Raw genomic sequence first — 19713 nt, 5'->3', positions numbered from 1 at the left:
TGGACATAAGAACCCCTCAGATCGACCTTCCACAATAGGATATGTAATGTTTTCCCTTTTGTATAGTGACGGGAGACATGGTCGACAAAGCGTATTACCACAGGGCAAGGTCATAGGCTCGTGAAGTGGTAGGGAGCACTGGGTACACTGGAACAACCTGACAATATCCCGTGCGTTGCTGTGCGCGTCGAACCCGTCCAGGGGTGTCGTCGCCGACTGCGGTCCATCACTCATCTGCGCGGGGAGTCAAGTGTTGATTTGTAAATCCCTACTCTTCCAATTCCTTTTGAGCCAGTCAAAAGAAGCTACAAGTATGATCCATATGTATAATCTCGTCGTGTCTGCGCCACTGGCCTTGACATTCGAACTTTGTCGTTAGATTGGTGCCTCTTCTCGAGAAGACCAATGATGGTTTGGATATCTGTCACCACAGTGACGCGAGATAGGTGATAAAGAGGAACCTAGACTTGGGTTTTTGGGGAGGTAGATAGGCGATAGTCTAGTTTTATATCGTGGGTGAGGTGAATCTGAGGAGGGCGACCCTGCACAAGACCGTTTCGGCGTAGATGACAAGAAGTTATCAGCTGTAGAGGAAGATTCGACGAAATGGTCAAGTCAAAGAGTCAACGACGTCGTTGACTTTGAGCAGATTTCAACCCGAGGTATGGTAGAACAGGGCAGTGTGCACTCCCATTCGAGATCCAAAGTGATGACCCGCACAGCTGTCAGGAACCAAAGAGGCATGTCAGTCGCAGCGGCTAATGAGGATGCGAGGGAATATCGAGGGCTTTGGTGAGAGCCAGGCTTGTGGATACAGTAGACCATGGGCCTGGGGCAGCAACAACGAACACCTCCATCTTCCCTGCTGGAACGAATCAGGGGCAGTGATTGGTGGTGGGAGGGAAACAGGCAAGACGGTAAGATTTTGTTCGCCACAGTAGCGCGCAAGGTGTGAGCGATGTCAAGGGATATCGAGATCTGGAAATGGTGACGGGATCGAGAAAATGGCCAACAACATCGACACCCAACGGGAGTTGGAGGGGAACCGATTATTGGGCACGCGTGGCACGGTGGGAGTGGGAGAAAGTGGAAAAGGTGCCCAGACCGCAGGGGGGCGACCGGTGGACGCCGACCAGCAGCTGAGGCTTGGAATAGCCCTGACTGATTGGTGCTCTACACCCCCTCTACCTACAATATTCGTCGTCATCACTGGCCCTGATGTCAACAATACACGTGACCGTTTTGGCACGTGATTGAAGCCCACATGATATGGACAACTTGATAGATGCCCTTCTTTACAGGCTCTACCTGTATGCAGTCTGAGGTGCATGCAAGGGACCTCATCTTCTAGGATGTTTGGTCCCTGGCAAGCTCTAAAAGTTATCGAACCTCTCTTTGCTTTTCTACCCCGCTGTCCTCTAGCTGGGGAATGGGCAGGTGGCGATACCAGGGAGACACCACCAAGGCATAGCAAACCTACCACCAAATGCAAAAGAACGCCATACCTTTCGTTTCTGTTTCGTCCCCGCAAAGTATCTTGCAGGAATGCCATACCCAATACATCCATCCAGAGCTGTTGGCAACAGAGCCGCAATACGCCACGCTATTTTGCCGAACTGATCCTCCCGCACACGTGTCCCTCTTCTCCATTTGTTCTAGGCCCTCCCAGACCCTATATTTTAACAATATTCGCCTTTTGGGTTTTGCCTTCCCAACATGTTGTTGCTTCGCTTAGAAGCCTCCGAGTCAATCAGCGGTCCATATCCGACCATCCTCCGTATGTCTGTATGACACAACTACCCTGTATCAGACTCAGTGGAGTCTCCCATGTCCTCGTCGAAGATGATCTTCCGCATTAGACCCTTGTTAAAGAGGTTGAGGATGTAGTGCCGCGCCTGCAGCCGATAGTGATGACTCTCCAGTATGACCAACGTTTTCCGAAACATTTCCGTGTCGCCAAAGTGGCTAGGTTGTCGCGATTTGAGGGCATGAAGATCTGCGGCAGCCTTTTTGTACATGACTGAATTGCCCATCTCGACAATTGATTTGAGTATCTTCGCTCTGACCGGGTTGTCGTCCGTCGTAGCGTACTTGTACTTGGCGTCGTCCTCGGGGGATGTTGATACGAGTACGGTGGCAGACCCAACCGATTTCTGTATTGTTAGCTACATCTTCGAGCATGCCAAACACGAACTTACCAAGCACAATGCCTCCAGATTACGGGGCAGACAGAGACCAAGGGAGCGCCCTCGCGGATCCACCGTCGTGTCCCACCCATTTTCAGCAAGCATCTCGAAACCGTGAAGGGTGCGTGATATCAAGCCTAAAACGAAACAGGCAGTGCCACGCATCGACAAAACGTGGGCACCTTCTGCAATCCTTACGATTGTGGTGACCACATCCGCCTCTTCCAGGAACGGGGCCCCGAGGTCCATTGAACCAATGTTGCCAACTGCCCACATGCACCCTTTCACCTTGGTTAGTATTTCTGGGTCTTCTTCCTCAAGGTTGAAATCTCGGATCGTAGATGAAAACTCGTAGAAGTGCCCCGACTGCTTCAGCAGTTTACACCCTTCATGCGTCCGAGCAAGTTCTCGATAGAAGTGTGGGGGTGCGATTCCAACCTCATGTAGGTCAACGGTGGCATCTTCGTTAAAATGCACCTTACTGGTATTAGCGTCCATGTAGGCCCGAAGGATTGAAGCCTCCACGAGAGCCACATATGCATCGTTTCGGCCCAGGAACCAGTCATCCATTTCCTGCGTAATGTAGTCAAGTCCGCTGAGATATCGGTAGCCTACAGAGGTCGAAAGGAAGCGCAGTAGAAGGGGGGCGCCAATCTCTCCGAGATGATCCAGTGATGGTCGGCATTTGACCACGTATTCCAGGTGGCTCCGTTGATTACAAGCTTCCTCGAGAATCTTGACGGCCACTTCGCCGACCTCGACGTCTGGATCGTACAGTTGCGTAAGAACCAGTCGAAGAGCCCAATGGGAACTGGAGCGGTCTTGTAGCCCCGACGAATACTGTACGCGACCTACCGCATATCGTCGAAGCAGCTTGGTGGCAAAGAGTCGGATATCTTTGACGCCGGAGGTTAGTGCTTTCGACAGAATAACCCGGAGATGTGTGTCCAGGGTGTAGTCCATATTCCCGAGGAGTGCTCGGATCAAGTCATCTCGATCTTTGAGTTCAACAAGGTGGTAAAAGATGTCCATCATATGCCACTGTTCCATCAGGCGCATTCCCTCAGCAGAATGGCTTAAAGCGCCGAGCATGGCAAAATAACCTGCGCTGAGTGTCTCAGCCATGTGGTGCCGCTCAAACAGTGGGTTAGATGAAGTAATCCCGCTGTGCGGATCGATCTGGGCCAGGCATTCTGCGATCTGGCGCAACAATTTGTTCTCCGCAAGGTACTGCACGCCCAGTGAGGTCTGAGTTAGGGTCCGCATCAGAGCGCAGCCTGTGCGAATGTAGCGCTGGTTAGGCCTGGTGTTTCGGATGGTGGAAAATCGATATTTGAAGGGTCGAAAGAATCCAACAAGTCGCTTCATGAATTTGGGAGATCTGATGGCCTCCTCCAGCCTTTTTGGATTGGTCAGAGGCCCTTCGACCAAGCCTTGGATCAGCTCCCATCTCCATTTGATGTATTGTGAATGACTCGTGACCTGGCTGTCGGCCATAGCTTGCCGAAATTGATCTCCGTCCATCATGGCAGTATACTTTGTTCTTTCAATAGTCTGCGGGCCGACGGCTAATTCGTCAACCTGTTCGATCCTTCCAAAGGTAGAAACAGACGCCCTATTGAGTGCTCGATTGATGCTTTCGATCTGATATATCATACCCATATTGATCGCCGTCACTTCGGTTCCAAAATCGACGCAACTGGGCACAAGGTCACCAAGGACCTGGATGCTCGAACTAATCGTTTCGGGCAGAGCATGGTGTGAAAGTTTCAGAACCTCAGTCAGCAAAAGAGTGCCCTTCCGTTTTAGAGCAGCATCCTCCTCGATTTTGATCAGATCCACCAGTGCAGGTATCAGACCTGCCTTCACCAATGCTGCCAGCACGAAGGCCGAGAAGTGATATGTTAAGTCAAACCTCCCCTCTGCGTTGTATTCTGCCAGCTGCCTTTGAGATGGTTGCTCCACTTGCAAAGTGTTGACTCTGCCGTAGGTTGTTAACCTCCTGCCGGCCAAAAACGAGGTAGACCATGAAGGTGGTTTGATGCGGAGGATGTCAAAAAAAAGCTCCAATACGATATCTCGAGATTGTGTAATGGGGTAGACCAGCGAGTCAATCAGAGATCGAAGAGGAGAAGCGCCATTCATCGATAACAAGATGAAGCCGGGCCAAGTTTTGAGCATTGCTGCAATAGCCTGAGCACACGTTTTCAATTTTTCCTCATTGCCGCTGAGCAACAGGGGGTCTGTAAACGGAGCAAACATAGCCTCAAACTCCCGGCCGGTGTGTAAGTACTTGCGTTGCTGTGGATGGTCCAGGATGTGAAGAAAGCTAGCGACGAGACCTTCGGGCGCCGGGAAAGAGCCGTCTGCCAGGGCTTCGGTGAGAGTGCTCATGCCATTCGCTGCGACGACCAGTTCTGTGTGTTTCATAAGGAGCTCGGCCAGCGTCAACAGGCATATATCTCTCAGACGGTCGTCATATGTTTCAGCGACCGCTACCAGACTTCGCACAACAGCACGGGAAAGCTCATAGACGCCGTCTTTCACGTCCAGGAATGCTCGCACAAATTTGACAGCCTGCTCACGTTCCAGCACAGCATTGGCCTTTTTAACCAGTGACAGGATGACCAGTTCGTCTGTGCGGAGGGTTCGGATGGTTTGCAACGATTTCCTATCAGCGATAGCGTGTCGAGTCAGTCTGTAGCCTGCTGCAACGACATCAGAACTTTCGCTGAGTAGCATCATCTGAACCCGCTCGCTGAAGACTTTCCAGGCCAGATCATACTTCAGACCAGGGTTGCGCTTCAACAGATCAACCAGAGTATTTGCACGTTCGATGTAATAATCCGGAGGCATCCCATCCGCTTCGAGTTGTTGAAGGGTTTCAGTAAGGACCACCGTGGGAGACTCGCTGTCGACTGATTCGGTCAGGTCCGGACCCTGGTTTTGCCCCAAGGGAGGTGATTTAAGCGGGCTACCTCGAAAATAACTGGTAAGTCGCGTGTTCGGGGGGGTGGTCGGGGTCTGAGAGCGCATTATCTCCTGGTCAAGTTCTTGCTTCAGTTCGGCGAGTTTCCTGTTGGAAGAGCCCAACTCCATCTCGACCTTCTGTCGTTGCTCCTTGGTTTGTTTGTTGTTCTTGCTCAGCAACGCCTCGAGCATGTTCTCCGTCCCGAGTTTTATTTTCATCTCCTTTGCAATCTTGTCGCGCACCGCAGCTTGCCGCTGCTCCGACGTAGTAAGAGGATCGGCATCCTTGTATTGCGGCGGCAGACGAGCAAAGGTCACACCTGCCACTTCCGTCTGCGGAGTAGTCCTTCCAGAATGCGTGGTATTTTTGAGATCCGTGCTGAAACTACCTGGAGGATTGGCAGGAGTGAATGCCGGGACGAAAGCCTTTTGGCTGAACTGAGCACTTCCGCCGGACAGTGAGCGTCCATCTTTCATGAAGGGTCTTTGAGAGGCTGAGAAGTCGTCACTTTTCCTAGATGCATGGCGGATATTGAAGCGCCCTTGAGTGGGTGTCACCGAGTAGCCCGACGCTTGATCCGACGAGGCCATCGAGCCATGGAGGGTGTCGACCCTCTGCTAGGTGGTTGATTGTTTTGGGGCTGCGCAGGAGACACCCATAGGTATGTTTGATCGGTTCAGCCGGAACAGGACGAGGGAGCGTCGCGGAATCCGATATTGTGGAATTTAGGAGGCAGCGTCCTGTCTGCAGTTCTGCTTCTGGTTGAATTGTTCATGGGCTTTTCGTAAGTGGTTTGTTTTGGATGAATCCAACACCGTTCGTTATCTTTGGGCGGCCTGGCACCGGGGACGGCTCTGCGGTTGCGCGGTTGTAGGAGGAGCAAGTAAACGTATCAGCGACAGGTGTTGTCGTACCGAGAATTGATGTACAAGGGATAGAGATGCAGACCAGTGTGTCGACAATTGACATGCAGTGAGTTGTGGATGAACAGTAGTCGTTCGAGTCAAGATCCAATCACCAAGTCACAGCGAGATCGGGTTCTAAGGTATGCGCTTGTAGGGAGCGTCTCCCCCCCTGATGATCCGTGTCCGTCCAAGCATTGCGGGGTCGCTTTTTCGGGGGGGTGTTACGGGCAATACGGGGTGTTTAACATGCCCAATCCCAAATCTTTAAGAGCTTTAGGCTATGCTGGGCCCTCGTGGTCCCTCGATCTGTCCCATCCCAAGTCTCGCTAGAGCACATGCAAAAAGATGCCTGAACGAAACATGCCTTGTCCCCAGACTTCCTGTCGTTCGAGTCCTCCTCTTTAGCGACGGACAAGTCAAACTCCCATCTGCTGAGCACCTAGTAAACGAGGCAGCCGTCATGCCGCTCATAGACCCAGATTTCATATTGACATCATACCGCTTTCTCAACGGTCACCATAAAGATCAACCATATCGTAGCTGCGGTGTACAGATACCAAATGTCTTGTACTGCATTGGACCAGCCACCAAACTATTACTGGGTAGCGCTCCCGCTCAGGCACGGTATCTCAGGATCTCCAAAAAGAACATAACAGATCTATTATCAGGTGAGCTCGACATCCATGTAGATGCTAGTCACCGATAAAGCATATGCTGTCGCCATTGCGCGGGCGCGCGTCTCGGCGACCTCCGTTGTTCATGAGCTCGTACAACAGACCAGTCTTGACCAAATTGCTGGCCGGCCACACCAATCGCCTCTGCTCGATGCGTCTATGATCAGCAGTTTTACAATATCTTTACCCATGGCCGTGCATGCAATTGGTGATTCTGGTCGTGGAATTTTACTTCCCTGGCGTCATCCTCCGATAAGAGGTTGTAAGAAGTCTTGATATAAAGAATCCGCGGCGCCGACTCCTCTTTCCCTTGTATCTTTATCCCCTTGTACTCACTCACAACAGGCGACCACGATCAGTATTAGCTTGAACAATCCCAGTGTATCACGTCTACCACCCAAATACATTTACTCAAGATGGCCAAGCTCGCTGCAGCTCGTTATGGCAAAGACAACATTCGCCTGTACAAGGTTGAGAGAGACGAAGCCACCAAGACACACACCGTTTATGAGATGACAGTCTGCGTCTTGCTGGAAGGAGAGATTGATGTATCGTCAGTGATGCTCCTCCGATTTCTACCATGCGTGATATACTGATGTCGCTTAGTTACACCAAAGCCGACAACAGTGTTGTGGTTGCAACCGACTCAATGAAGAACACCACCTACATCATGGCAAAGCAGAACCCAGTCCACCCTCCCGAACTATTCGCATCCATCCTCGGCACTCATTTCATCAATACCTACAAGCACATTCACGCTGCTCATGTTAGCGTTGTCCAACACAGATGGACCCGTATGACGATTGACGGAAAGCCTCACCCTCACTCCTTCTTTCGTGACGGAAATGAGAAGAGACTGGTACAAGCAGATATTATCGAGGGCAAGGGAATTGAGATCAAGTCGGGTATCTCCGACCTTTTGGTGCTCAAGAGCACCGGCTCTGAGTTCCACCACTTTGTCCGAGACGAGTTCACCACCCTACCTGAGGTCTGGGATCGTATTCTCAGCACTTCGGTCGATGCCAACTGGAAATGGTCTACTTTTGCGGGCCTGGACTCCGTGAAGAAGCATGTTTCCAAATTTGATGAGACCTGGTCCAAGGCTCGAGACATCACTTTCCGACTCTTCGCCCTCGAGGAGAGCCCTAGTGTGCAAAACACTATGTATAAGATGTGCGAGGAGATCCTCGCTGCTCAATCTCTTGTTCAAGCAGTTGACTATTCTCTTCCGAACAAGCACTATTTCGAGATTGATCTGAGCTGGCATCATGGCCTGAAGAACACTGGGAAGGACGCCGAAGTCTATGCGCCTCAGTCAGACCCCAACGGCCTGATCAAGTGCACTGTGTCCCGGGACGACACTGCGTTGTCCTCCAAGCTGTAGACAAAATCTGCTCGAGCGTGTTCGGTCACGGAGTTCTGGTGCTGGAGTCATGGGACAGGGATTTCCGGAGAACAATAAACAGGCTGTACATATCCCGAAATAATCCACCTATACATTTTTGCAAAACCCCGTATGCCTTTCCTTGTCCCTAGAACACCATAAAAGTACTATTACATTCTCAGTTTATGAGCTCGCTTTCGTCTCCTGGTTCGCTGCAATGGCTTGCATGACAGGCCCTGGCTCGTCGCCTGTGAATGGCTTCCCTGCAAACTTCACAATATTGGCCTTGTAGGGATGGCTGGTGCCTTCGAAAACTTTCAACCTTGCCAGCCGTTTATCCCTCAGCCGGTTCTTCGGTAGCATACCCCTTACAGCTTTCTTCAACACCTCTCCGCCACCCCACTTCTCAATCATCCTCTCCATGCTCATCTGTTTTAAGGAACCCGGGCGCGTATTGTGGGTGTAGTATTGCTTTTGTTGGCGTTTCTTGCCTGTAACGTGTATGTCGTGGCAGCCGCAAGCCACGACGTAGTCGCCGCAGTCGGTAGAAGGGTCGTAGATGGGTTTATGCTTGCCCATGAGAAAAACGGCGATGGAGGAGGCTATCCGACCGAGAGAGCGAGAATCGGAGCCTACATCGATATAGTGCCATGTTCGAGAGTAGGCAAGACGGGTCTAGCCTCATGACAGGACGGTTAGGGTGAGACTCAAGCGCAGGTAATGTTTCTGAGGAAAGAGGTTTCGGAACATACCTTGCCTATTGTTTGCGACATGGCTGGCTTAATGCTATCTTGACATGGAAGAAGTGCAAGGTCTGTGTGTAGCTTGTCCCAAGCCTACCGCGATATCATAGGAAACCTTCAAAATACTCGAAGCAGGTTGTTGATTAACGTCCTACGTCCTATGGAGCGGTAGAAAGAGTCCGCATTGAGCTTCGAGTCGGAAAATTGCATTAGTACCACAACTGGTTTAGTGCCCTAATTCTTGGCGCATGCCCGCACTTTCCCTGCGAAAATCGTACACCACCAACTCCCAAGAACATTTTCACAATCGAGCAATCCACCCAACTGTACCAGCTCTGTGTAATCGCCGCCAGTCCCCAAGATGTCGGCTCCCCAGAGTGTACAGTGCTTCGGCAAGAAGAAGACTGCTACGGCGGTTGCCCACTGCAAGGTCAGACAAACCCATGCGCAAGACGACTTTGAGATGGAAAACTGACGAGTCATTTGGGATTTCTACAGAAAGGCAAGGGCCTCATCAAAGTCAACGGAAAACCTCTCTCTCTCGTCCAGCCGGAAATCCTGCGCTACAAGGTATGATACTGGCTTTCGACCCCCAATCGCTCGCTTCGCAGTTCGTCCGAAACGAGCGAAGAGAATCCCCAAGAAATACACACAGTGGCTCATATTGTTTGTTTCAACATCCAGGTCTACGAACCGCTCCTGATTGTCGGTCTCGACAAATTCGCCGATGTTGACATCCGCGTCCGCGTTACCGGTGGTGGTCATACTTCTCAGATCTACGCCATCCGCCAAGCCATCTCGAAATCAATCGTCGCTTACTACCAGAAATTCGTTGACGAGTACACGAAGAACCAGTTGAAACAGGCTCTGGTGCAATACGATCGTACACTCCTGGTTGCCGATAACAGACGGTGTGAGCCCAAGAAGTTTGGTGGGCCGGGTGCAAGAGCGCGGTACCAAAAGTCGTATCGTTGAGTGGGACTTGTGCCTGGGAGGAGGATCGGTCGGTGGTGGCTGTGGCGGTGGCAGTTGCGCTGTTACGTGGAAGGCACATGGAATGCTTGCGGTTGTGCTTCTGGTTGACTTGTGAGGACAGCACCATGATTGTCTGCCAGGGAAAAAAGAATGGTGCAAAGATGGAGACGTTGAAGCTGTTCCAAAACACCTACGAAAGGAGCATCATACGGCTCGTCAAGCTGATGAGATCCGATTCCGCCTATTATGGGTCACTCATCGAGGCGCAAAGGCTTGTGGTCGGACATGCAGCCAACTAAAACCGGAATAAATTTCTCGTTCAAAAGATCTCTTATTATCACGCTTGAATGATCGTTCGAATGTGACTCGCACTGCTTTCTTACGTGATTCTGGTGTCAAGTCTCAACGATGACCGGCGCATACTCACCAGTCTCTTCATCCTCGTCAACGCCGTGCATGGTAACCTCGACTCGCTCGCCATCCTCTAGCTCAAACATTCCTCTCCTCAACATGTCCCTTTCACTCTGCCATCCATACTTTTCTTCGAACAGCCTCTCCAACCCATCAACTTCTCTTCTCAACGAGTCTCTTTGGCCCTTGTCCACATCGTCCACCACCGCCCTGAACCGAGCCCACAGCGTCCTCAGCCAAGCGCTTCCAGATTCGTCCCTCAGCTCGAACAGCCCGCCTTCGACATCGTCCACATGCATTATCTGCAGACGCAGCACCCTGACCACCTGCACAAAGTAGCCTTCCGCTTCGTCCAGCGCGGTGCGGCAGGTGAAGAAGACGGTAAGGAGCCGCTTCCACTGCTCGAGACAGCTGTAGTTCGCGAGCGTGAGCACCATCAGGAAGCAGAACTGTAGCTCCCCGAGCAACTCGCGCGCACCTTGTGCTCTGTCTCCGCCGGCCCCGTGAGCGGCTTGCTCGATCAGTTGGCCTAGGTACCAGCTCCGGTCCCGTGCCCTGTCCGTCCTGGCCCGACCGATGTCCCCGCCCGCCCATGTCTGCTTGAGATTGACCGGCAGCAGATCGAGGGGTAGTTGATGCAGGGCATTCGAGGCTTCGAGGTGTGAAAGGCCCGGGATGGTCTCGGTGTCACTGGGTGCAGAGGATATTGACGAGATGATCCAGTCTGGGGAGAGAATGCGCGTGAGAAGCGAAGAAGAGACGTACGTTGTCAGAGCGGGCCAGTCTGTGCTCTCTGCGCGGCCGTCCTCGTCGTCAGCCGCTGCTGCTGCTGCCGCCTCGGATGTATCGCGTCCCTTAGATTCTCCTGCAGATAGCTCCGAAGTCGCGCTCTGTAATGCTGCGTAGTCGACTAATCCGCGGCCGTCCGTGACAGCAGCGATCGCATTCCGTGCGCCTGGATCATTTTGGTCCACCACCTGCAGGGACTCTCCGTCCCGGTTCCATCGCAAGACTTGAATTGGGTTTGTAGAGTTCAAATTCAGCCATCTCCCATGTCGGATCGACAGAGAGGCATCGGTTCCAGTGTACAGAAAATGAAATCCCCAAGGAATTTTGGCGATACCGTGAAAGTTGGGCGAGGAATTGAATGACACTAGATCTAGACCGACGAAAGTCTTGGGTGGGAGTGAGAGGATGATCAACATCGAGGAATTTTTTGAATCCATAACCAGTTAATCCTTTAGGTTGGGGGAGAGAGGAAAAAAAAGGAGAGACGGGCTTGGCTACGAGGTGGAAAGTCTATACGGACGCGAAAGAAGCGATGAAGTTTTTGTCTTTTGATTTCATCATTGCATGCACGTATTCCTCGTTGCGATCATTTGACCGCAGAAGAGTAGCAGCATTGAAGACCAGGCACAAAGAGCCGTTCTTCGCGTATTTGAGTCCATCCTCCCCTTCTCCTGCAGAAGCGTTTTTGGGCTGTTTCCCTCAACGGGAAGCTGCTACCAGGGAATAAAAGCAAAAGTTGTACACCCGAGTCCAGCGCACATGCTCACAGACGACGACCGCGACGACCGCCCTTGCGTCTCGTGCTGTCGGATGGCGTGGGAGTAACATCCTCGATTCTTCCGATTCTCATACCCGAGCGAGCCAATGCACGCAGAGCCGATTGAGCACCAGGGCCTGGGGTCTTTGTGCCGTTTCCTCCAGTAGCCCGGATCTTGATGTGAAGAGCGGTGATGCCGAGTTCCTTGCATCGCTGAGCAACGTCTTGAGCTGCCAACATGGCAGCGTAGGGAGATGACTCGTCACGGTCGGCCTTGACTTTCATGCCTCCTGTAACACGGCAAATGGTTTCGCGGCCACTGGAATCACCCAGAATGTTAGCCTTTTGAACCATCTGCACCTTTCCCGATATACGGCATTGCTTCATTGTGGTTCTTTTCACTTACGAGAGATCGGTAACATGGACGAAGGTATCGTTGAAGGAAGCGAAGATGCGGGCAACGCCAAAGACGAGTTCACCTGGGCGCAATATTTAGTACAAGAATCCATGCGCAACTTTGCTCAATTTCACTGACCTTCTCGCACCTGAGGGCCGAGGGAGATGTTCTCGGTGGCGGCGCGCTCGACCTTCTTCTTGGGAGGCATCTTGAATTGTTGTTGTTGGTTGTAGGAGTGGACTGGCAAAAAGACAGGAAAGAATAATTTCGACGATTTTGAGATTTTGATGGGGAAACTGCTTGGTGCGTGGGAGCGGGACAGGTCCGCCAGTGTATTTCACGCTAGTCCAAATCCTGTCAATATGTCTTGGCAGAGAATTGAGGACATCGCTTTGAAACGACGCTCACCACTCATTACGTTGACCAGTTCACCACCATTAATGTAGTTCCAATTTGGTTCTCGCCTGCGTCGAGAAGGACTTGATACTAGGAGCACTGATACACTCTTGATAACGACGGTTCGATTATCGACTAATACTTAAGCTACACGGCACCAGAGGATGAACTGCTACTTGTAGTACATACATCGCTGTGTGGTCGCTCATATCTTTTAAAAGCAGAGCAAGGATCGGGGCAAAAATTCTTGAGCTGGCTGCCAGGTTATCATGATCAATGTGTACCTCGTACAAGTAGTACCTTTGCGACTTTGAGTCGCCTGAGCATTGACCCCAATCGTGCCAAGAGCCAATTCTAGATGAGGATTAGTGTCTTGGCGTTTTAAGAAAACTTTCTCCGGTTCTCATCTTCAACGCGACTTTCGTTTTGTTCAACAGCTCAAAGTATTATACTTTCAACTTGTGTTAGGTTTAATGATCGTTACGTCGATGGCCTGCTGCGGTGATATATCTACTAATGTCCCAGTGTCCCATTGAGAAGAGATAGCGACCCACGGCAACTCCAAATTGAAAAGTCAACGACACCCGAGTTGTCCCTCCCGCGCCGTGAGTCATGGAGGGCATTACGGTCGGGATCATTGGGATGGGTGACATGGGCCGTATGTACGCAAGAAGATTCAGTCAAGCTGGATGGAGGTACGAGAATGCAGTGCATGTTTTTTGAAAAGATAATGCGCGATGAATGTCTGTTGCTCAAGGTATGTTGGCTTGTTTTCTCTCATTATCTTCCAAGGATGACTCTGAGTGCATTTGGCTCGAGCATGGTCGTTGAGATATCGCTTTCATCATTCTGATGTAGCATCCTATCCCAACGGCCGTCACTGATGTAAAACCCTCGCTACCTTAAATTTTTCTTGTCTGATGGTTATGCTATCTATTGCTACAATCTACCACATCAAGTTCCCAGAGGATTCTTAGCTGACCTTTTTGCTTCGATAGACACGAAACCCTTACTGTTGTCCTCTAAAAACATAGAACTGATGGTTAGCCATGCAGAGTCAACGCTTGCGATCGACCAGACAAGTTCCAAACTCTACACGAGGAGTACGCGAATGAGGTTTGTGTCGTCAGCAGAGTTGATGAACATGATTGACCAAGATTAGAAAGGAATAAATATCTTGCCTAATGGTCATCTTGTTTCCCGAGCCAGCGACTGGATCATATACAGTGTCGAGGCTGAGCTCATTGACAAGATTGTTGCTGAATATGGCCCGTCCACCAAAGTCGGCGCCATTGTTGGTGGGCAGACCTCTTGCAAAGCGCCTGAGCTGGCTGCCTTTGACAAGTACCTGCCCGACGACGTTGAGATTGTTTCTTGCCATTCCCTGCATGGCCCCGCCGTAGACCCAACAGGCCAACCCCTTGTCGTCATTCAACACAGAGCCTCTCAGAAAAGTGTTGATCTCTGTGTCCGAATCCTCTCTTGCCTGAATTCCAAGTTCGTCTTCTTGTCGGGGGAGAAGCATGACCGCATCACAGCAGACACGCAGGCTGTCACGCATGCTGCGTTTTTGAGCATGGGAACCGCGTGGGCGGCGAACAACCAGTTTCCGTGGGAAATCGATCGATATATCGGTGGCATCGAGAACGTCAAGATTAACATCACTTTGCGCATCTATGCCAACAAGTGGCATGTCTATGCTGGGCTCGCAATTCTCAACCCGGCAGCAAAAAAACAGATTCGACAGTATGCTGAGTCCGTTACCGAACTCTTCAAGCTCATGCTGGGTGGCCACCGAGAGGAGCTGTCCCGGCGGATTAAGACGGCTGGTGCGGCAGTCTTTTCCAAAGACGCAGTTGATCAAGATCTATTGCTTGGGGATGATGTGTTGGACAAGTTCTCGCTCTCGCGAAGACCCAAAGAAAGAATGCCAAACAACCACCTGAGTCTGTTGGGCATTGTCGATTGTTGGTGGAAACTCGGCATCGTTCCATACGACCATATGATTTGCTCCACGCCCGTGAGTATATTCCTTGGCCTAGTTCTGTTACTATTTCTGACAACCCAACTCCTAGCTCTTCCGAATCTGGTTGGGGGTCACTGAGTATCTATTTCGCAATGAGACCTTGCTAGATGAAGTAATCAACACGGCAATCGAAGATGACACATTTCGTTCGGACGATCTTGAGTTCACCTTTGCGGCAAGAGTAAGTCTCTCCAATGTGGCATAGCCTGGCGTTGTCTATCTGCATGTCCTCCAGGAAAATGCACCTGCCTTTGGGCAAACTCAAAGTCAGGTGTTATCTCTACCCTTGATGGGGTGTCTCCTCAAATCAACATAGGCTGATGATAGTGGTATTTGACCGTAGGCATGGTCTGAATGCGTTTCATTCGGCGCATTCGAAGCATATCGGAGTCGGTTCGAAAGAATCCAACAATACTTTGCCCCGAGATTCCCCGACGCTGTGAGACTTGGGAATGAAATGATCAAGGAAATCATGGTTAAGACGAAAGACTGACTCGTACAGGGGGTCCCCCGGCGAACGGGAGAGTGGTGCGGAGGGAGCCCGGGGTTTTGTGAGGGAGTTGGGTATCATGAAATTCAGCAGGGCCCGGTCCAGTGAAGGTCCTGCAATTCCGAGTCTTCGATGCGATCAACAGTGACGCCAATAACCAAGTCGAATTGCTTTCCTGTTGACCGGGCAAGGGCCGGCAAGGGAATGGTGGCTAGGAAGGGCCAACTCTTGCCTTTTTCAAATAGGAGAGGCTTTGCCGGAGAAGCATGACTAACCAAACAGAACGACCTCAGATCCTTCATGCCAAAAATAATGGACTCGACACAGCTACGGATTAAAAGAGGGGATTTCGCCTCCCCAGATGGCAATATCAGCTGCTTGCATTATATTAGTTTCGATGATCTCTAGAACAGCGATTGGCTGGGGGAAGGTTGCCGCAAAGTTCCAGAGGAGAACAAACCATTGCTGTGCGCATGCCGTCGACTCGAGTATCGTAAACCATTCCATGCACCTCACAGCATTATCGAGGTGCATAGATAGCGAGATGCTTTGCCGACTTCCAATCATCAGCGAGGACCGTCTTATCCGTCGCTGAAAGGCATGAGGAGTGCCGCCGCGGCCCGTACAATTCCGGAAATAATGGGGAAGTTGAACAGACAAGTTGCCACACAGAAATCCTTCCTGACCTCATAACTGTTTCCAGCCGCCGTATATAGGAACTGGGCCACATTGCGCATCTCTACACACTGCGCCCCTCTCTGTGGTTCCTACTCTGTACAACATGAACGGTGGGATCATTTAGCCGGCCTAGGACTTGCACATTTGAAGATCTGAGCCGTCGATCAAACCCAACGAGATCCAATCACAGGCCCTGGTATATCGCAGGATGCTTCTTTGTGCCACGCAACAGATTCCCAGACCCCAGAACGGGAAAAGCCAGCATGCCGAGCCCTACAGGTACGACGACAAGTATTAACTTGCATGTATCTGTCCAAATACTCCTCCCTAACTCAAATATATCCCCTAACGCCGCAGCCAATCGGGCAGCGAGAGATTACCATTGCCATGCACCTGCGCCGTGCCCTGTGGAGGAGGGCGGGTGCCAAGCCTTGCGCTAGACAGATAAGCGGTGGATTAGCGTGGATTATTTCGGAGCCGTGCCCAATCAAGTTAGATGTGTGGGTTGCTGATCCCCTTTCCTGGTCGTTCAGTCCCTGTGGATGATTTCTATTTATTGTCTGTCATCCAGCCTTGTACGTTCGCCGCGCCGGAGTCACTCCGTGAAGACCTTTGGTCGTTTTTCGGGAGGTATCAGGTCCACATTGAGGTGATGCACGCACTGTGTTGGGTATGTCGACAGCCAGTTCTTTGTTATGCGACGAGATATCTGCTGTTGCACAGTGCCGCGTAATTGCCATGGCGGGCCGTATGAAAGAATCCTTCCCAAACAGGGGTCGGGGTTTTAGGAAAGCGTCGCATGTAGCTCTCCTGAAGCCCCTTGGCAAGCCACTGAACGCGCAATCAAGCCATCCCCTCTCTGACGTGCAATCTGCCCAAGGTTTTGAACATGGCTCGCACTCCTGGAGATGATCAAAGAATTAAAACCCCCCTTTGACTTCCGTCGCGTGTTTCGAAATTCCCCCATATCTTCAACCAACGCGTCGAGCAGAGAAAGGCTTATATCCTTCCCTGACCCTGCAAACAATTCCTCATTTCTTGACTCGTAGCAGAATTTGACGAGACCCAGTCTGCTCGTTATCACCACACTATCTACCGACTTCTGATTGTATCGACCTTGTTGGAGCACCATGGTGCAGAAAGGCGTCTTGGCTTTGGCCGCCCTCGGTACGCCTCTCGCGGTTCTGCCATTGACACATTATACTGACCCTGGCCGCAGTGGCTGGCTCCTCGGCACAATTTGCACAGTATTCTACCAGTAACTACGCGGTAGCAGTCAATGTGCCGTCAGACACAGCTTCCTCCGGCAGCGGCTCAATATTTCTGCAAATCAGTGCCCCCAGCGGCACCCAATGGGTCGCATTTGGTCAGGGCACTGGCATGTCAGGGGCCAACATGCTCGTTGTATATGCCGCCGACAGCAACAACGTGACTGTATCCCCCAGATTGGGCACCGGCCATGTACAACCACGGTTCAACTCTGACGCCCAGGTCTCACTACTGGAAGGAAGCGGTATCGCCTCGGACGGCTCGCTTGTCGCCAACATTCGCTGCGACAGCTGCCTGAGCTGGAGTGGTGGTAGCATGAGCCCAACGGATTCTTCGAGTAACTGGATCTTTGCCCACAAATCAGGAGATCCTCTTGACTCAACAGACACATCTGCCAACATTAACCAGCATGACAGTGACGGTGGATTTACCCTGGATTTGACTCAGGGGACTGGTGGAAGTTCATCAAACCCGTTTGTGGCAGCCTCCAACGACGACTCTTCCTCAGCAGCCCCGTCGGCGACCCAATCTGCTTCCCAGTCCGCAACTGGAGGACCAGCCACCACAACCGAGACCGGGACGGCTACTGCAAGCACCGTGGTTACCCCTACCGGTGGCGTGTCCAACCCTATCGTGAGCTCCAACCCGTCCTCGTCGAGCGGTACAGAGGTCAGCAGCGGATCAGACGACAACATCCGAACTGCTCATGCCGTCATCATGCCTCTGGTCTTTGTGGTCATGTTCCCCTTGGCGGCACTGACGCTCTACCTCCCCTACACGAACAAAGTCCGACATATCCACGCTCCGCTGCAAGTTCTCAGTTTGGTCTTGATGATTGTCGGCCTGGGCCTGGGCGTTGAACTCGGCAAACAAGTCGACAACCTGGATGGCTACCACATGGTCATTGGCTACATCCTCGTTGCGTGGATGGGGGTCTTCCAGCCTGCCCTTGGTCTGCTCCAGCATATGCATTTCCGAAAGTACGGCACCAGGAGCGCCTCCGGGCACACCCATCGTTGGCTCGGCCGTGCCATGATCCTGCTAGGTGTCGTCAACGGCGGCTTGGGGTTCAAGACTGCGGGAATGATTGGCAGCCAAAACGTCCCGACCTACTCAGTTGCAGTCTACAGCGTCTTCTCCGGCCTTATCTTTATCGTCTACGTCGTCGTGCTCTGTCTCCCGAATTACAACCGGACCGCCGGATCGACACAAAGCCTGCCAGGTGAAAAGCCCCGACCAAGAATTGAAGGCTACGAGATGCATCGCCGCTCTGACGATGACCGACCACTGCGCGGGTGATCACTCTCAATCACACCACGACAACTTTCGAACTGGGGAGATTAGCCCAGATACACCAATTTCCTAGATTTTTCTTCTTTTTCACCCTTTTTTTCCCTCTCTCTCTACAACTTTAAAGAACGGGTCGCGACGTGCGCGATGGGACGGAATGGAGTACAAGAGTGGGTTGGTCTGTTTAGATGGAGGGAGCGGAGTGATGGAATCACGATTGAAATGCAACGGAAAATGTACGAAGCAACCTCCTTTTTCTTCCCCCAGCGGCGTGAGTGGTCAAACGAAAGGGACGGCTTTTTGGGAGGGTTTCTCCCACTAGAACAAGACTTTTTCCAAACAAAGGTCCTGGGAAATTCTAGTGCTACAAAATGAATGATGTAGACAAAAAAGAACTACAAACTACTCGGGTATGTACATACATAGCTACTACTGCTACTGCGACTACAATAGCCATTGAGTCGAGCGGTAAAGGCACAACAAATGCAACGCAATTCGCGAATAATCACACCACTTTTTCTAAGATAGCTAGCAACTGGAGGATCTGATTTGTTTCTCTTGTTCTTGCCTCTTGGCCAAAAGTCTACAGCACAGGGACTTGCCGGTCGGAAGCTCAGCGACAGAATCATGTGGCTACCCTTGCATCGTGCCATGCGTGTATGGAGATCCATTCATCAAGAGCGCGGGGTGAATCTAGCTCAAGCAGAAAAGCAATGATTGTCAATCTCTCTCTCGCGCGCGCGCGCGACAAGCACTCGGTATAAGGGTACATACCGTAGCCAGCTGAACACCATCCGAGTCCAACCTTACAAGGTACTGTAGTCTGATAGGAGGGAAGAAAGACCACACCCCTTTCTTTCCATCTTCCCTCTCGGGAGATCCCGCAAGTTCTTCCCCCCCTCCCTTGCATCACCATAGGACGAGGATTTGGCGGGCAGTCTCCGTTTCCCCTTGCCTCGTATTGTCAGTGGAGTGTGCAGATCATCAATATCCGCAGCATGCATGGCATGGCATTTGATCATCCCGGGCTCCATCCCACAACCGCGCAAAAAGCTCCGCCCTCCGACACGTGCCGCAAGTCACCCTTTATTGGCTGAGGGCCCATGCTTTTAAACTTTCTTGCGTTTCGAGAGTTTCGAGGGCCTTCGGACGGTTAACAAACGTGAAGGGTGAAGGGGAAATGACGTTGTAGGACACTTGAGCGTTTATCAAGCCACTACGTACTAGACACAGAGTACTCGATAAGGTCATGGCGAACCCATCGGATGAGGTGTACCTGGGTGGCTGTGTGGGTTGCCTTGCGCGCCAATGCTCATCTGGATGACGAGTCGCGACCTCCATTTCTCTCGGCGTTTGTCGATTGAGAAAGGAA

At 51.6% G+C, this 19713-nt stretch overlaps 8 protein-coding genes across 8 annotated transcripts; 4 read left to right on the top strand and 4 right to left on the bottom strand.

The window, feature by feature from the left end:
* Window positions 1-1796: 1796 nt before the first annotated feature.
* On the bottom strand, window positions 1797-5747 carry Z517_00573 (uncharacterized protein; the record flags this gene model as incomplete). Its single annotated transcript, XM_013433537.1, has 2 exons — window positions 1797-2153; window positions 2199-5747. The coding sequence occupies 2 exons, from the start codon at window positions 5745-5747 to the stop codon at window positions 1797-1799; spliced, it is 3906 nt and encodes a 1301-aa protein (XP_013288991.1).
* A 1405-nt stretch (window positions 5748-7152) lies between these two features.
* Z517_00572 (uricase) lies at window positions 7153-8120 on the top strand (the record flags this gene model as incomplete). Its single annotated transcript, XM_013433536.1, has 2 exons — window positions 7153-7289; window positions 7343-8120. The coding sequence occupies 2 exons, from the start codon at window positions 7153-7155 to the stop codon at window positions 8118-8120; spliced, it is 915 nt and encodes a 304-aa protein (XP_013288990.1).
* A 183-nt stretch (window positions 8121-8303) lies between these two features.
* On the bottom strand, window positions 8304-8893 carry Z517_00571 (ribosomal protein L13; the record flags this gene model as incomplete). The annotated part of the gene is made up of 2 exons (XM_013433535.1): window positions 8304-8795; window positions 8873-8893. The coding sequence occupies 2 exons, from the start codon at window positions 8891-8893 to the stop codon at window positions 8304-8306; spliced, it is 513 nt and encodes a 170-aa protein (XP_013288989.1).
* Window positions 8894-9224: 331 nt separating this feature from the next.
* Window positions 9225-9838, top strand: Z517_00570 (40S ribosomal protein S16; the record flags this gene model as incomplete). The annotated part of the gene is made up of 3 exons (XM_013433534.1): window positions 9225-9293; window positions 9362-9433; window positions 9548-9838. 3 exons carry the CDS (start codon window positions 9225-9227, stop codon window positions 9836-9838), a joined length of 432 nt encoding a protein of 143 aa, XP_013288988.1.
* Window positions 9839-10233: 395 nt separating this feature from the next.
* On the bottom strand, window positions 10234-11454 carry Z517_00569 (uncharacterized protein; the record flags this gene model as incomplete). Its single annotated transcript, XM_013433533.1, has 1 exon — window positions 10234-11454. One exon carries the CDS (start codon window positions 11452-11454, stop codon window positions 10234-10236), a length of 1221 nt encoding a protein of 406 aa, XP_013288987.1.
* Window positions 11455-11801: 347 nt separating this feature from the next.
* Window positions 11802-12400, bottom strand: Z517_00568 (40S ribosomal protein S14; the record flags this gene model as incomplete). Its single annotated transcript, XM_013433532.1, has 3 exons — window positions 11802-12114; window positions 12202-12274; window positions 12331-12400. The coding sequence occupies 3 exons, from the start codon at window positions 12398-12400 to the stop codon at window positions 11802-11804; spliced, it is 456 nt and encodes a 151-aa protein (XP_013288986.1).
* A 1237-nt stretch (window positions 12401-13637) lies between these two features.
* Z517_00567 (uncharacterized protein) lies at window positions 13638-15107 on the top strand (the record flags this gene model as incomplete). The annotated part of the gene is made up of 4 exons (XM_013433531.1): window positions 13638-13691; window positions 13751-14608; window positions 14664-14795; window positions 14958-15107. 4 exons carry the CDS (start codon window positions 13638-13640, stop codon window positions 15105-15107), a joined length of 1194 nt encoding a protein of 397 aa, XP_013288985.1.
* Window positions 15108-16912: 1805 nt separating this feature from the next.
* Window positions 16913-18350, top strand: Z517_00566 (uncharacterized protein; the record flags this gene model as incomplete). The annotated part of the gene is made up of 2 exons (XM_013433530.1): window positions 16913-16949; window positions 17002-18350. 2 exons carry the CDS (start codon window positions 16913-16915, stop codon window positions 18348-18350), a joined length of 1386 nt encoding a protein of 461 aa, XP_013288984.1.
* Window positions 18351-19713: the final 1363 nt, after the last annotated feature.

Source organism: Fonsecaea pedrosoi (genome assembly GCF_000835455.1).
Source record: "Fonsecaea pedrosoi CBS 271.37 unplaced genomic scaffold supercont1.1, whole genome shotgun sequence".
Taxonomy (NCBI): domain Eukaryota; kingdom Fungi; phylum Ascomycota; class Eurotiomycetes; order Chaetothyriales; family Herpotrichiellaceae; genus Fonsecaea; species Fonsecaea pedrosoi.
The sequence above is the reverse complement of the archived record's forward strand: the minus strand, read 5'-3'. Positions and strand labels throughout refer to the sequence as shown.